The 15,368-nt window shown below is 40.8% G+C and overlaps 1 protein-coding gene across 3 annotated transcripts in view; it reads right to left on the reverse strand.

The window, feature by feature from the left end:
• Positions 1-15,368, reverse strand: part of sfmbt2 (Scm like with four mbt domains 2) — a 52,445-nt gene that overhangs the window by 22,827 nt on the left and 14,250 nt on the right. For 2 of the 3 annotated variants that reach the window (XM_073480931.1, XM_073480932.1), the window contains one exon: positions 11,234-11,474. In XM_073480931.1, the coding sequence (XP_073337032.1) occupies positions 11,234-11,474 (241 nt within the window). Of the gene's footprint in view, positions 1-6,961; positions 6,983-11,233; positions 11,475-15,368 lie in introns of all 3 variants that reach the window. The other variant, XM_073480930.1, reaches the window with a different exon arrangement.

Here is a 15,368-nt window from a genome sequence, read left to right on the forward strand (position 1 = left end):
CAATCATGTCAAACCCAAGAAGGTTAACTGGGGGGACTTTAAAGCAGGGGTCGCGTATGAGTCGCCTGCAAACTAGACTAAACCTAGACTGTCTCCTGATACAGGTAACCTTTTTACGTGTAAGGCAGTGTTTCCCACACATATACTTTACTTGGGCAGCCTCAAGTGTGTTTGGTGACCCATTTTACCATAAAGTGGGTCACCAAACATTGTCCATTGACTAGTGGACAATCAGCCCACGCTCTGCTGTCTACTGTTGATCACTCATGCTCTGCAGACGGACGGGGAGACGCTCTCTGGTGTGACATCCCTCCTGTAAACACACTGATTGTGATGCGACCTTAATGTTGGCCTTCTTATGCCGTTTTTTTTTTATACACTGCAACTTTATAAAACTTACTGCTGACAAAGAAAGTTAAAAATGTTGCTGGGAGAAGGAAACAGAAAAGTGAGCCAAGCCAGTGTGCCTGCATTAAGGTGGAGAATTAGAGCAACAGTATGTGATGTCAGCAGACTCTTAAAGCAATTTGGCACTGTCAAATGAATCCCTTTTTAAATCAGAGATTCGATTAAAAATAACCGACAGCTCGCTCCACAGAGGCTGCTCAGGGATTTTAAATACACGATTGACTTCTGAGACCAGATCAATAAATCCTCTGGTGGCTCCGGCCTCCAGAGGTCCCGCCTGAATCAAACCAACAACTGCGGGCGTCTCCGAGCGCCTGTTTAATAATGGTGTTTTTTTCCTGTGAGACTATTTTATTTCCTCGCTGCTGCTGCTGCTGCTGCTGCTGCTGCTGGACTTTGTGAGTTCACACGTGCACACAAGCTGCACACACACACTCCTGTGTTGATCTCGCGTGTGCAGAAATAGATAAACTATTTTTACAGATCCTACCGAGATTAGTCATGAAGCCATTTAGAGCTCAGCCGGACGGTCGGAGGAGAAGCTAAAACTTAAATCTCCCTCACCCTCTCTCTCTCTCTCTCTCCCTCCCCCTGCTTGCAGTTTCATATAAATAATGATCTATTTTTCTTCATTTCCATCCCAAAGGCGGCAGACACGTAGAGGTGAACGCCTCGACTTTCACATAACAATAAGTGCATAATTAACCTTGAGGGAGGAGATCCTCTTCCTCCATACCGCCACGCTATCAGAGCTCACCCCCCCTCCCCCCTCTCTCCCTCCCACCTCCTCCCACAGGCCCGGGCTGCACCAAAGCCGGCTGAAGTCTGCAGGCATTAAATAACACAAACAAATATGAATTTACATGCATACAACTCCGGATTTGCATACTCTGCCGACTCCTCTATCCAGTCTCCGTGCACTTTAAAAGCTTTTCTTTCGCTAATCAATGTGATAATTAAAGAAGAAAAATCGTCTCTGTGTTTTTAGCCGCGATCGCAGCAGCAGTGCAACAGATTCTAATCAGAGGTAATGGGAGCAAATTACGCCTGATTCTCCCTCTCCGTCTCATCCAGTCATTATGCGCTGGCATGGAGATGAACAGCCCCCGAACGCACCGAGGTAGAACGCCAAGTCAATTCAAACAATTACCTACTTCCATTTTAACTGACGGGCTCTCCAAACAGGCCGTGAGCCTAATGACTGCAGCGGTATGTAAAATGTCACACAGACGTTCGGGCTGGCATGTACACGGGCAGTTTTCAGACGGCGTGTTGTTAACATTTTTATAGCCCCCGTTCATGACAGGGCAGGGGATATTAGAGCAATTTGTGTAAATATGAATTACCTAAAGAGGCCCGCAGGACCGGAGCACACATACACAGGAAATGTGTGTGTCTCCATTCATAGGAAATCTACTCAGGGTGCTTTCTACTAAAAAAACAATAAAATGAAGCCTGATCAATCATTACAAAAAGGAAAACACACACACACACTTGTATTCGCTGTATACAAACACACTCGCATTGTGAGGTTATGCAAATCTGGAGGTTACAGCAGCAGGGAGGGGTCGGTGAAATATGAACCGACTCTGCAGCCGTCTGTCTCTCCGTCTGACCACCTTCATTTAGCTTCAGCTCTCTGTGATGGCAGCAGGTTGTTCATTTGAATGAGACAGAAGTTAATCCTGACTAAACCTTTGGCTTATTATCTTGTAACAAAACGCACTCTAACCCGTCAAATACATCCAAGAACAGCAGCAGACTGAATGTGTGTTAGTGTTAAATGATTGCCTTCTGGGGCTAAAATGTAACTCCGGGTTTGCTTTTGTTCAGTTTTCACACCTCTAACCTGCAGGGTTGTGGTGTCGTCACTATGCAATGTTAACAAAAAGGATTCTTGTGTTGTGGGTCTTAAGGTTGTCAAAAGTATGAATACTTTGTACATTTTTTGATACCACGTTTAAACGTCTTACTCCACTTTATCTCCATTAATGTGACACTCAGCAGTCTCTCATGTAGCCATAAATACAACCACATCATCTATCAGATTTCTAGCTCCCTATATGTTTCTGATGCTGTTGCAGTGACGACCGCATGAAGCAATGCTCCGGTTTCATGGCAACGAGCACAAGACAATAGTCTCCCTTTCAATGGTGAGACAAAGCAAACCCTTCCATCGTCTCTGTGTCCATGACAGATGTAAACACTGCAGAGCTGAAACCATTAGCTGATTCTTTAATGAGTCAAATATTCTTTTCTCGCAGTTTCCCCATTTTTTGAGGATTTACTGCTCTTCTTTCTTTTATGTGATCGTTAACTGAATTTTTGAAGACATTAAATACATAAAAATAGCTCCATACTGCTTGTCCGGAGTAATCCAAGTCTTCTGAAGTCCCAAGACCCCAAATTGATTTGAAAAGACGTTATTTAAACCGTTTTTGAAAGCAGAAGTTTCATTTTTGGGTGATCTTTTCCTTTAACGCAATATCAATATTTCATTTTTAAATATCACTGGTATATCGGGACACCACTTGACCAAATGATTACTCAAATAATCAAGAAAAGAATCATGTTGCTGTTGTTCAATAAGGTGAAAACCAACACTCAACTCATTTCCTACGCCTGAGATATCTATGCAAAATTCAGAGTTCGGAGGTCACACCCATACTAAAGCAGCCCCTTCCTTTTTTCTTTCCACAATACTCGCCGAAATCTTAAAACACCACACACACACGCACGCACACACACACACAGAGCAGAAGACAGGTCTATCTCCGAGCATCATCTCCAGCCGGCTCTGGCAGGAAGCAGTGTGGTGAATTCATTATGCAAATGCTCTCTCTCTGTCGGGATCTGTTTTGCGAGCAGCTACCGTACCACATGACCAAACTTGTGATGTCGCTTTAAAAGGCTCTTTACATGAATGAAAGGACGAATGTGTCCTGCACACACACACACACACACACACACACACTAACACAGAAAAGCACATGAGAGACTCTCGACTGTGTTTGAACAAGCTCCCCTCCCTGAGCCCGGCCCGAGGCGTCATATACAGTCTAAAAAAGGCCATAAATATGTATAGTAGGTTGAATTACGTCTCCCCTGTATGGATCTGTTACCTCTGTGTCACCTGCCAGAGGGGAAAAAAGATCTATCTGTTTTTTTACGGCAATTTCCTGTGAAAAATCTATAATATTTACATTAAATACACAAGAACAGGTTCATTACTTTCGTCTAAATCTGGCACACGTAATTTAAGTTAATTAAAAGCAATTTTCAGCTTATACATCACCTGCGGGTGTGGCATGTTCGGCCTGTTAAACTGTCTCTCAAACGACTTTTTAATTTTCCAAAAATGACAAAAAAATTACGCAACAGAAGAGCTCGCGGCGCTGCAGACTCACTGCGAGCAGAGTCGCTGATTAATCCGGCCGCTGATTTGATGAGCGGCACAAAAGCTTTTGCTGAACGCATCAGTTAGCAGAGGAGCATCTGAAGTGGAGGAGCTGAGAGGGAGACAGCGTGTGTGTGCATGTGTGTGTGTGTGTGTGTGGGTGAGTTTCATGAGTGAGTAAGCAAGTTTGACGAGGGATTTAGGTGTGTTTTGTTATATTGAAACACTTGTTTATGTCAAATTAATTTTTGCAAACAGGGAGGGGATACAAAGTGTTTAAACGCGAGCCTCATGAGGCAGTTTTTAGAAAATCACTGCACTTCTACTTTATGCAGAGCAGCATCAAATGGCAGCCAATCAGAGGCCTGTTTGGTAGCCAGTCATAGTGAAACTGTCTGAGATCTCGATCTCAGGGTGGAAAAATCACAGTCTGTTCTCGAAGCTCAGTTTCATGTAAAAACCTTTCCCTTATATCTGGTGCCAAACAGTCGCTGGTTCCAGCTTCTTGGATCCGACTGCTGTTCTGAAGTTAAGTGGACTGGTATTCAAATGTTTCTCAAGCATCAGGAACACACAGTATCTTCCCAGAAATAGTGTCCTCACCACTCTTCAAAATCATGCTTTAGTGGGGACGATTCCTTCAGCACACAGTTTAATCTATATTATCTTGACAGCACTAAACATAACATGATCTTTTTTTGTAATATGGACGAACTGACCCTTTAAAGAACAGCGTTATGGTACTGCACCATTGGACTTTACATCTCTCTACTTCCAAATAAGGGTGTAAGGGCATATTCTCATGGTTATCTCTTTAGCTTGACATATTTAAAAACAGACAAGAGGTCTTTAAAATGATGATGACATTTGAGAGACACTTGTTAGCTGCTTGTAAACCCAACAGTTGGCATTTTACCGTTTTCAATATATATATTTATTATATAGTATACGATTTGAGGGGGGAGTCATTCCAGTTGTTAGCAAAATGACAAAAATGCATCCTCCTTGCTAACCCGCTATCCTCCTACATGCCCCCAAGATCACTTATAGGGTGGCCGCTGTCCACATCTGGACCTAGACGCCATCCTATCCAGACCCAGACCCTATAATTTATAAATTACTAAGAATTATTACAGTTTGACAGAGCCTTTCTGTTGTAACTAGTGCAGCTTTTTCCAGGCTTTACAGCAGCAGCAGCAGCAGCCAAGAAAACTCACAGACCAGCATGTGTTGTAAATCAATCACTTGACACCATTCAGCCAATCACATCTGTGTATTGCTTGTTGTGATTTAAGTCAAACAGATGCACACAGAGATGAGACTAGAGGAAACTGTCTGAGAAAACAGACAGTGAAAACAGAGCTTGAAGGGCTGTTAAAACTTAACGAATCACCTACTCATTATACAGATTTTATAGGATTTTCAGTCATATCACAAGCCAGAGAAAGCCGACATCCTCACATCCCTAACCACACCCACCCACCCACTCACTCAGGAGAAAGAAATATGCAGTACACAGTTAGAAAGCAGTACTGCATACGGAAGCTCGCGCTGCAATTTAATTATTTTGTTATCTCGAGAAAACAAAGGTCGTTTCCTCTTATTACTTATAATGTTTACCAGAAGTCAGGAGTGCCATGCCAGCTTGCATAGATGGCATAGCAACTGTAGCAGCTAATTTAGGCCAAATAAAAATGTACTGTACTTCAATTAAAGGTCTACCACAGGAAGAAACTGCATTGTGTTTTTCCGTTAGAAGATAAGAGTTACGGATCTGAGAGTTACGAATTTCACCAAAAGTCACGCTGTGATGTTGAGGGCTGAAATAAGGTGTGTGGACGGGCCGACAGGATCGATCAGGATCTAATGTTAATTAATGATCTGTGTTCTTTCACACATCCCAAAGGACACACACAGTTCAGGTTCATTTGGTGAAACTGTTTGGCGTAACGCAGCCGATCTCCTGATAAATCCCGAGCTCCATCAGAGCCGTCTAAAAAAATGTTTTATTCCAGAAGCTAAAAGTTTATTTCTGTTTCCTGTGGAGAGTTTCCTGTCCTGTCAAGTTTATAAATGCAGCTTTTAGTTTCATATTTGCTGCAGTGACATTACTGTGCCCATCGAAACACTTACAGTAGTGAGAGCAGCCTCTCTAATCATTAAACTATATGGTTGAAGAAAACACTCCGTATCAAAGGGCTTGCATTTGTTTTTGTGCCGGATCCTACCTTCATTAAACTGTAAACAACTGTTTCTACGTGCCTCCCCTGTTGATTTTGAGCGACTATTGTGAATGATGAATAAATGTTTGTTTTTGATTACGTAACATATTAAAACAAAATGATCGTCGGTCAAATATTAGCCTTCCCTGCCCTCATATTCTCAGCCTCACCAGTCGCCTATGATTTATGAATAGCGGTTATTGTGCTAATGACCCACATATGATCATTTAGTATGATGTAGTATGATTTTTCCCATCATGCAGTGCTGGTTAATAATGTCCAAATAACCCTAAATGAAGTTTTCCTCACTCAGAATATGTTTTATAACTTTCCACATTATTACATTGGCTCATTAGCAGAGACAGTTTATTATAATGGGCAGACTGGATAAAACATAAGCAGTTAAATGTGTGTGTGTGAGTTTGGTGACACACTGATTTTATCTGCCAACGACACATTTCACACACAGCAGTTGTTCAACTTCCGACCTTTCCTCACTCGGCTAATGGACGGGTGACATTTTTTTTTTCTGCCAACAGTTTGTTTGTTGCACGCGAGAGGACGGCTGTTTATCAAAGCGTCACATTTTCTAACTGAGCTGCTGCGTTCTGCACTAGTTATCATACGAGCACAGCTGGGCACAAACAGCAGTGTGTGTGTCTGTGAGTGCGTGTGTGTGCGTGCGTTTGTTATCACTCTAAGACACACTCACTCAGCTAGAAGGGAGTTACATGCAAGAGGAGGCAAGGCAAGAGCTGTGAGGTCACTTCCTGGAGTTAGAGAGGTGAAAGAAGAAGGAAGAGGAGGAGGAGGAGGAGGAGGAGGAAGCAGGGTGTACATGCAGCTCTGAGGGCTAACGCTGACACAGTGCTGAGTTCATGTTAGCCGCTAGTGAGCAGGTGAGTTAGTCAGAGGCACCGTTAGAGCTGCTTACCTTTTCTTAGGTAAATGTTATCTGAGAGACAAAAAACAAACAAAAAGGGAAACAAATAAAACAGGTAACTGTGACACGAATTTACACACTCTCTCTCTTTACACTCATATTCCAGCTTACTAAGCAGCACACGCACACACACACACACACACACAGAGGACAATGTGTAACAACATGATGCAAAGCCTTGAAATGAAGTTTTTGAGGTGGATCAGATTCACAAATTGACAGTATCTTGGCAGAATCCTCTTTGGGGAATATAGATCTGCCTCCGTGACATGATTTACGCTTCAGTTTGCATCATTAAACACGCAGCCACGTCAGCTGTCCATCATTATTTAAAGAAAAAGGCAAAAAAAATTGAAATATGAGCCTTCTCAGAGACACGGGAGGAGACAGAAAACATCCGAGTCTGGACGTTTTTTGATTACTTTTGATTTCATATTTATATTTCAACGCGCCAGTGTTTGGTATATTTTGTTTCAGCGCAACATCAACTGTGTGTACTGACAATTACTTTTTTTACTTTGATTTGTTGTATCAGCATATCGGACTTTAAAAAACAATGCCCTAGTCCCGTCTTGCATACTTTTACACACCCATAAATATGTCTTTATTTAAATAAACTGTATAAAATCATAGCTCCATTTGGTAACACTTCATTTTACAGGTCCGTATATCTAATGGTAGTTAGTTTGTAATTACCAAGCAACACATTTTAAATGTCTTTGAGATTTTCTCCCAATTACCACAATAATCATTACCCCATTACTTATTTTTACGGCGGCCCTCAGAGTCAAAACACAATCATATTTCAGAAAACACAATGTGAAATGGGTTTTGTTGAGTGAGTTGTTGTTGCATTTCCATAATGTTGTTGTGTTTTGTATATTGTTGTCATGTTTTCTAAGATGTTTTGTGAAATATTTTGTTTTGTGAAATGTCTTTGCTTTTTCTGACATGTTGTATTTTGGGAATTTTTGTTGTGTTCGGTGAACTGTCTTTGTGTTTTTTCTAAAATGTCTTTGTGTTTTTTAAAATGTTGTTGTTTTGTCCCTCTGGGCCACCGTATGTATTTATATTCTGTCATTTTCCAAAGAACAGTTGATACATAGCTTTTAAAACATTTCCAGGAAACTTCCGACCGGTCTCTGCTGAACTTCTGCAAATCATAATATTCTAATTTCCAACTAGTTTCTGTCTCACTTCCCCTCAACGGGCCACAAAACTGAAGCGTGTTGTTGCAGCTTAATTTCCAACTAGTTTCTTAGTTAAAAAATAAACTTAAAGTCACTGACAACTGATTTCAGTTCAGTGGTCCGCTGAGGGGAAGTTGAGCCAGCACGATTAGCAGATGTTAGTCAGAAACTGATTTAAATTAAGCTGGTAATTTAGGGGTAATTTTGAAGACATTTTCAAACATGTTGCTTGGTACTCACCACCAACTTCCCAGGAAATTTCCCAACCTGTAAAATGAGGTGTTAGCCTCCGTTTTTAGTTGCTCTACACCAAAAGAAATGTTTTATTGATGTGATTTGAAAGACGCAAGTGTGCATTTAAAATTTTAATCTAGACCTGAAATGATTGGCCGGTAACTGATTATACAAGCAACAGAAACTTAATTGGCAACTACTTCTATGTTCGCTTCATAGATTAAGTATTTTTTGATGAATAATGCTTAAGATTTCCTGGATGCAGCTTCGTAAATATAATCATTTGCAGGATCACTTATTTGCCTGTGACTGTAAATTCAATATCTTTGTGTTTTGGACTGTTGGTCGGACAAAACAAGCAGTATGACTGGTCAGATACAGTAGATAATCTAAAGAAATCATGCCATGTTTGTTGACAGAAGAAAAAGCTACTCCACTGCAGGACTGAAAGCAAATTCAGTCTATTGTTTGCTTGATAGATAACCTTCTGCGAGGCAGCATGTGAATACAGACATTTTATGAACCGCCTGCTGCTACAAAAGACAAAAGGGGAAGTCGATGAAAAGAGCGGCGCTGAGTGAAAAGGACACATGGAGCTAGTGTGAGGGCGAGGACACCCGAGTCAGGTGGAAACGTATCCAGGTCGTCTCCACAACAACCGGAGACACGCGCTATCCATCAGCGTGGAAGTGTCGAGAAAAATAAATGGTCTGAACGGGGCCGGGGAGGGTGAGTCATCTATCTGAGGGCGAGAGGAGCCGCTGCAGGTGGAAATGACTCTAATGTAAAGGCTTTGAGACAGAAGGAAGAATGCTGGAGAAGTTGAAGAGGATGCTTTATTTTGAAAGGTGTAAAAAAAAAGATGCTCGAATAGAGACGACTGGGAGATGATAAAGAAAAGAGGCGACTGGTTTTCTATTTAACCTGCCTGACTCTGACTGCATGCGATGGCGGGGGTGTGATGTGTCAGGCTGCTGATGGCAGTTGAGCCGCGTTGACAATCAAAACCTGTCTTTCCGCTCAGCTTCTTTAAAGCATTCTTTGAAAGGTAAAGATGGGAGGTGTTCACATAGTTTGTGTGTGTGTGTGTGTGTGTGTGTGTGTGCACGTGAGCATGAAGGTCAAACTGACACTTCAGATCAGTCTCCTTTCATGTCGAGGATTTTCAAGTTTATTTTATCCGATTTCACCGAAAAAAGAAAAAAAAAGAAAACATCCGTCTGCACAATCACAATCAAATAACCCACAGCAATGATTTCTTCTCTTTATTAATCATTTGTTTACTTTTTACGGATGTTTTTGTGGTTAACAAACTTTTTTCCTCGGCTGACGTAAAGGTAACCGTGCTGAGCATGAACTGCAACGTCATCGGCTTGACTCCGGCTGGGGACCGCTGTTGCACAACGATTAGTTGATTAATTGATTAGTCGATCGAAAGAAAATTAATTACCAACAATTTTGATACCGAATTAATCCTCATTTTGGCTGCGTCACATCTCATTCACAAAGACAACACATCGATTCAGTTGTCAGCAACATTTGACTTGAGAGACTTGAAACCTCAAGTTAGTTGAGGGAGTCACAAGATGCAGATTTTTTAACAGCAAAACTTTCCAGTTTCTTCAATGTGGAGATTTGCTGCTTTTCTTTGTCATTCATGACAGTAAATGAGTCTTTGGACTGTTGGTTGGACAAAAAAAGCAATTTGAAGATGTCACTTTGAGCTCGGAGACATTTTTTATAAAAGATTAAACTTACAATCTTCTGCATAAACATATCATTATGAGGTAAATGTTGATTGCACAATGTAACGCATATAGAATAACGTAACCATCTTCGTTTACATTGGTTCCCTATAAACCTTAAGTTACCTGGTGATCCATTTCTATTATTGACTAAATGATTGAATAAACCCACATTTTGTCCTGTGTTGTTGTTATTGGGAAAAAGTTTTCTGTTGCCACTTGAACTAATTCATTGTGAAAATAAGTGGCAAATTAATCAATAATGAAAATAACTGTTAATTGCAGACCTACATGCACAAAATGCCCAAAACGATACATCTGCCTCAACAAGCTTTACAATATGTACACCCCATGACATCCACTACACAGAAAATGTTCCCTTTAAAACCTAAAAAAAAGACTGAAACTAAACTAATGAAACTAAAATACTTTCATTTAAAAAAAGATCCTCTCATGTCTAAAAGAAACTATTCACCGTCGCATACCCTAAACAACAGCTCAGAAAACTGTCCACTTTCAGAAACCAAACAGAAAAATGAGGAAGGAATGCAAATTAAGCCGCAAGCTATACGACACAAGGAAGAAATTCAATTAATGGTTATACACGGACGCCGTTGTGCTTTGTTCACACTTTTATAATAACATTTTTATTGAATTTTATACTAATTATTTTCTTTTTTTAGACAAAAACATAAAAGCTGTTGAAGAAATAGAAAATAATGAGCTTTTAATGAAGCATAATAAATCTCTGTACCCTTAATTGATATTGGAGCAAAAATCTGTTGACTGATTATGAAGTTATTATGATAAAAAAGCACCACGTATGTTTTATCCTTATCTTGAAGATAAAAACAAACACTTGTGGTTAAACAACATCAGCTGTTTTCCGATTGGTTCCTTAGAGACTGATGTCATGGCGAGGGCTTTTATTTCCAGTGGGAACGTGCACTGATCAGAGAAGACCCCCCTTCATATTTAAGATATCACGTGTCAGCCTGATATCTGAATTTGCTTCTTACGATCAAACCTCGGCAAGCGTGAATAAAAAAAAAAAAAAACACAGGTTCATGTTGTATCAGAGGGGTTCTTCCTACCTTCGGGGGGCATCAGGGTCTTGTTGTTCTGGGTGCACCAGCCCACAGGGTGCAGCTCAGCCGTCATGACATCGCACCAGAAGTCGGCCTTGCGGTCGTCGCCGTAGCCGCTGAAGCGCAGCAGCAGCAGCTGGCCGCATGTGGTGATGATGGTCGCCACCCAGTACGTGTCCGGGCTGCTCTTATTTGCCACTTCCAGCTTCATGCCGGGCTGGAAGCTGCTCTGCAGGCTGATCTCCACCTGAGGGGGAACACAACAGGAAATATCCCATCATTTTTCACAACCTCGGTCTTAATTTTGTAGCCTAACATTTTATTCAAAACCTTAAACAACCCCTCGTTAAAGAAAATATGGCAGGTTAAAGGGAACCAGGGAGGATGTTTATGGACTGATTGGGTGATGAAGTTATTATTTCATAAAAGTTAGGGTTTGTTTACCGGCTGTCTACAGCTGGTGCTCTGTCCACAGGCAGATCTCAGGATTGTAAGTAAATGTCAATAAAACCAGTATGAAAATGTGACCTCATAAAGACAACTGTTATCTAAAGCCAAAGTTCAGAAATAAACCACCGTAGTTTGTATTTATTAAAATGAAAGCCTTTCTTTCCATCACTTGGACCCATGTTCTCTAGTCTATTTGACTATATAGATAGATAGACCAAGCATTTTTTTTTAAATTGGTCCACTGTTGAGTGAAACCACAGCAGCTGACAGCTGCAGAACAGGCTCCAAAGTAATCCCTGCAGGCGATTGCGCACCGTCAAAGTTACGTCCACTAAAAAGTGCTTGTTTTTGCCACTGGCTCAGATTGTTATGGAGAGGATACCCACAGAGACAGACCTTTTTGTTAAAGAATAGGATCCTCTTTGTTTTACCAGAAACAGCTGCCAAAGCACCCCTGCCAAAGTCACCAGACTCCATTCGCAGAAACAGTAATTTTATGATCGTAAAACACTTTCATTCGAACCCGACAGAAACAAAATGAAACTAAAAGCATCTCGGTTCGTCTTTCCACTGTTCCAACAATCACTAACTCTGGTTTGGTCGACATAAAACCCTAAATTCACAGAGTTGGAGTCTCTGATGTCTCCGCCCTCCCTTTATTTTTAACATCTAACGCTGTGAATTGAGAGTTCATTTTCAGAACTGATTCATTGTGTCCAGGCCGAGAAGCAAAATACCAATTGGTTCCCAAATGGGCCTTTTTTCCAAACCACTAACACAAAGACAAAAGATCTCTTGCGCAAAACAAACCAAAACTCTTGAAAACTGTGTGTTCATGTCATGTCGAACCCCATCGATTAAGGAACTGAAAATGAAAACAATAGTATTGCTTGCAGCACTTTTCTCGCCGCTGCAAAACACGTCGTGCAGGAACAACAACCACATATGCATTTATGAAACGCATCAGATGATCCATCACTGACTGCTTTTATTTTCTATCGTGTTTTTATTTTTGCTTTGCCTGCAGAGCTTCAAACCATGAAGTCATCTAACATTATCAGTGCTACCAGTGCTACTTGCTCACCCAGGTCGGCACCAATGCTGCTGGAGTCGACTAAACGTATCTTTTAATAATGTTAATAACTTCAGAGCCATTTAAAATCAGATTTGGTGATTGAAGATTGGGTTGTGTCTCTTATGCGCAATATTTTTGGGGATATCGTGCTCAATTTCTACTGTTTTCTGAGTGTTTTCTAGTAGTTCTGCTAGTACAGCTGCAGTGATTTATAGATTAGGATTGTAAAAAAAACTACTCAGATAATAGTTTCAGTCGTTTTTCAAGCAAAAATATCAAACATTTTCTGGTTCCAGCTTCTTCAAAATGAGGATTTGTTGCTTTTCTTTGTCTTTTATGACAGTGAATGAAGAGTCTTTGGGTTTTGGACTGTTGGTTGGACAAAATAAGTAATTTGAAGACGACATTTGGGGCTTTTTGAGCATTTTTATCAAGTTTTTGACACTTCATAGACTAAAGGATTAACTGCTTAATTGTGAAAACAATCGTCAGATTAACCGATGATGAAAATGATATTTGGTTTCAGCCTTAACTGCGAGTGAAGTCATATTGTAAAAGTGCCCAATTAGCGCTGAAATGATTAAACAACCATCAAACAATTATTGCGTGATTATGAAAGCAATTTAAAGACAAATGTTTGTTTCAGAGACGCCCCCCTGGGCTCTGAGAAATATTCTGACATTTAATGGCAAGAAGAATTAATTGATAATTAAAATAATTGCTTGTTGTTGGTTTTATCTTGTTTCAAGTCACAACATTTTATCGATAGATCCGTACATCGCTCAGGTCTAGCGTGATGTATTTTGACAGGCGGCATCTTTAATTAAAGAAAAGTTTTAAAGTATAATTAATGAACTTGGTGGAAAAACAAACTGCCCTGCACTGAACAACAGCCTCTCAGCTCGTCCTTGTGCAGAGAGAAAGCGATAAATCTGGACGACAGTGAATGCAGCGCAGCATAATGCGTTTCCACCATAGCTGCGGGCTGCCATACAATTCTTGAGAACACTACAAGCCCAACAGGATGTTCACATTCAACACTCGCACAAACGCACACACTCACGGGTGAATGGAAAAAGCCAACATCTTAGAAATAAACACAATACAAACGGCCCCGTGACTTCCTGCTACAACAATGCAAACGTGCTGTATCACTCTGGCTGGCTTATGTAAGAGAGAGCTACGGGCAGCACACACTGCCTCTGTGTGTGTGTGTGTGTGTGTGTGTGTGTGTGTGTGTGAGTGTGTGTGTGTGTACAGGCCCAAGAGAAATCACTGTTTCAATTTGTCCAGGCAGAGAGAGAGAGAGAGAGAGAGGGAGAGAGAGAGGGAGATGAGGGCTGCACTTTACTGAATCACATTTTTCTGGGGAATTCATGGTCTGTTTCCCAGTGACTCAATCCACTTACCAACAAGGCAATTTAGCTTCCCGAGAGACCTCGGCCGCTCAAATCACCACACACACACAGTTTTGTCCGACATCAAGGCTCGCTCGTAAAAACCCACGTATTCTAATCTCGCCCCTTATTACACTCATCGCTCCGAGTGATGCAAGAAACTGTAACGGCGACACACTTCTTTAAAAATCTTAAACCGCCGGCGGGCTGCGTCTCCACCTTCGAGCCTCAATCGGGGCGGACAGCTGCTCCGTCGGTCAAACTCGGAGTCAGCTGAGGTGGATAAGAGACCTCACATCCAGGATCAACCGCGCTCGCCCATCTGGCCCCTCTCCTGTGATGTAACATGTTAATAGAGGCAGAGCTTTGTAATTGTTTGGTAACAGGATGGGGTTTGTTTTTTGGGAAAAAGCTTAAAATGTCATGAGAAAGATTTCCCAATCTTCTGCATGATTTTAAGGTTGGTTAGAGGTTAATTAAAAGAACTCGGATCATTAATCCCACAATATTAGATGCTGAACTTGCTCTGACACCTGTTGAGACGCATGAATACACCAAATTCCTGAAACCTGTCACGAGTAAACATCGAGTATAAAAGACACTACAGCAGTTTATTAACACTTGAATAAAAAACAGATACTTTATTGATCCTTTACAGGAAATGACTTTGTTACAGCAGCGACATTTATAGTCCAGAAAGGGAAAGATTGAAGTTAATAAAATACCAAAATTGCACCAAAAAACTATAACAATATATGTAAATATAGAGTAAAATACCCAGTGTGCAATGTGCAAAAATGTAACCTGAATAAAAGGTGAAAGATGTTTTGATTCGTCCAGTCAATCAAAAGTTAAATTGGAAAGCATCTTAATACAAGTTTGTGTGCTTTACAGGTGACTGACAAGATAATAATGAGCAATAAGAAAAAAACAAGTGTCTTTTAATAATAGTACCAAAACACTTTAGTTGATATCTTAGTTTGCTAAATGTCTGCATTTATTCTGCAAAAGTCCAAACCCTCAGATGCATAAGTGTGTAACTGTCTTTAATCCCTCAAGTCCAGTTTTCCTCTTGAGTCACATTAAAGTTAAATAATCTGACTAATCAGTTTTCCAAACCTTCATTTAAGCTTCATGATGTTGTCAAAAATGACCAGAATTTGCAGGTATTTTATTGTAACGATGGCTCAAATTATGACAAACGAGGGTCGCGAGGGTC

This window comes from Pagrus major, chromosome 14, assembly GCF_040436345.1.
Source record: "Pagrus major chromosome 14, Pma_NU_1.0".
NCBI lineage: Eukaryota > Metazoa > Chordata > Actinopteri > Spariformes > Sparidae > Pagrus > Pagrus major.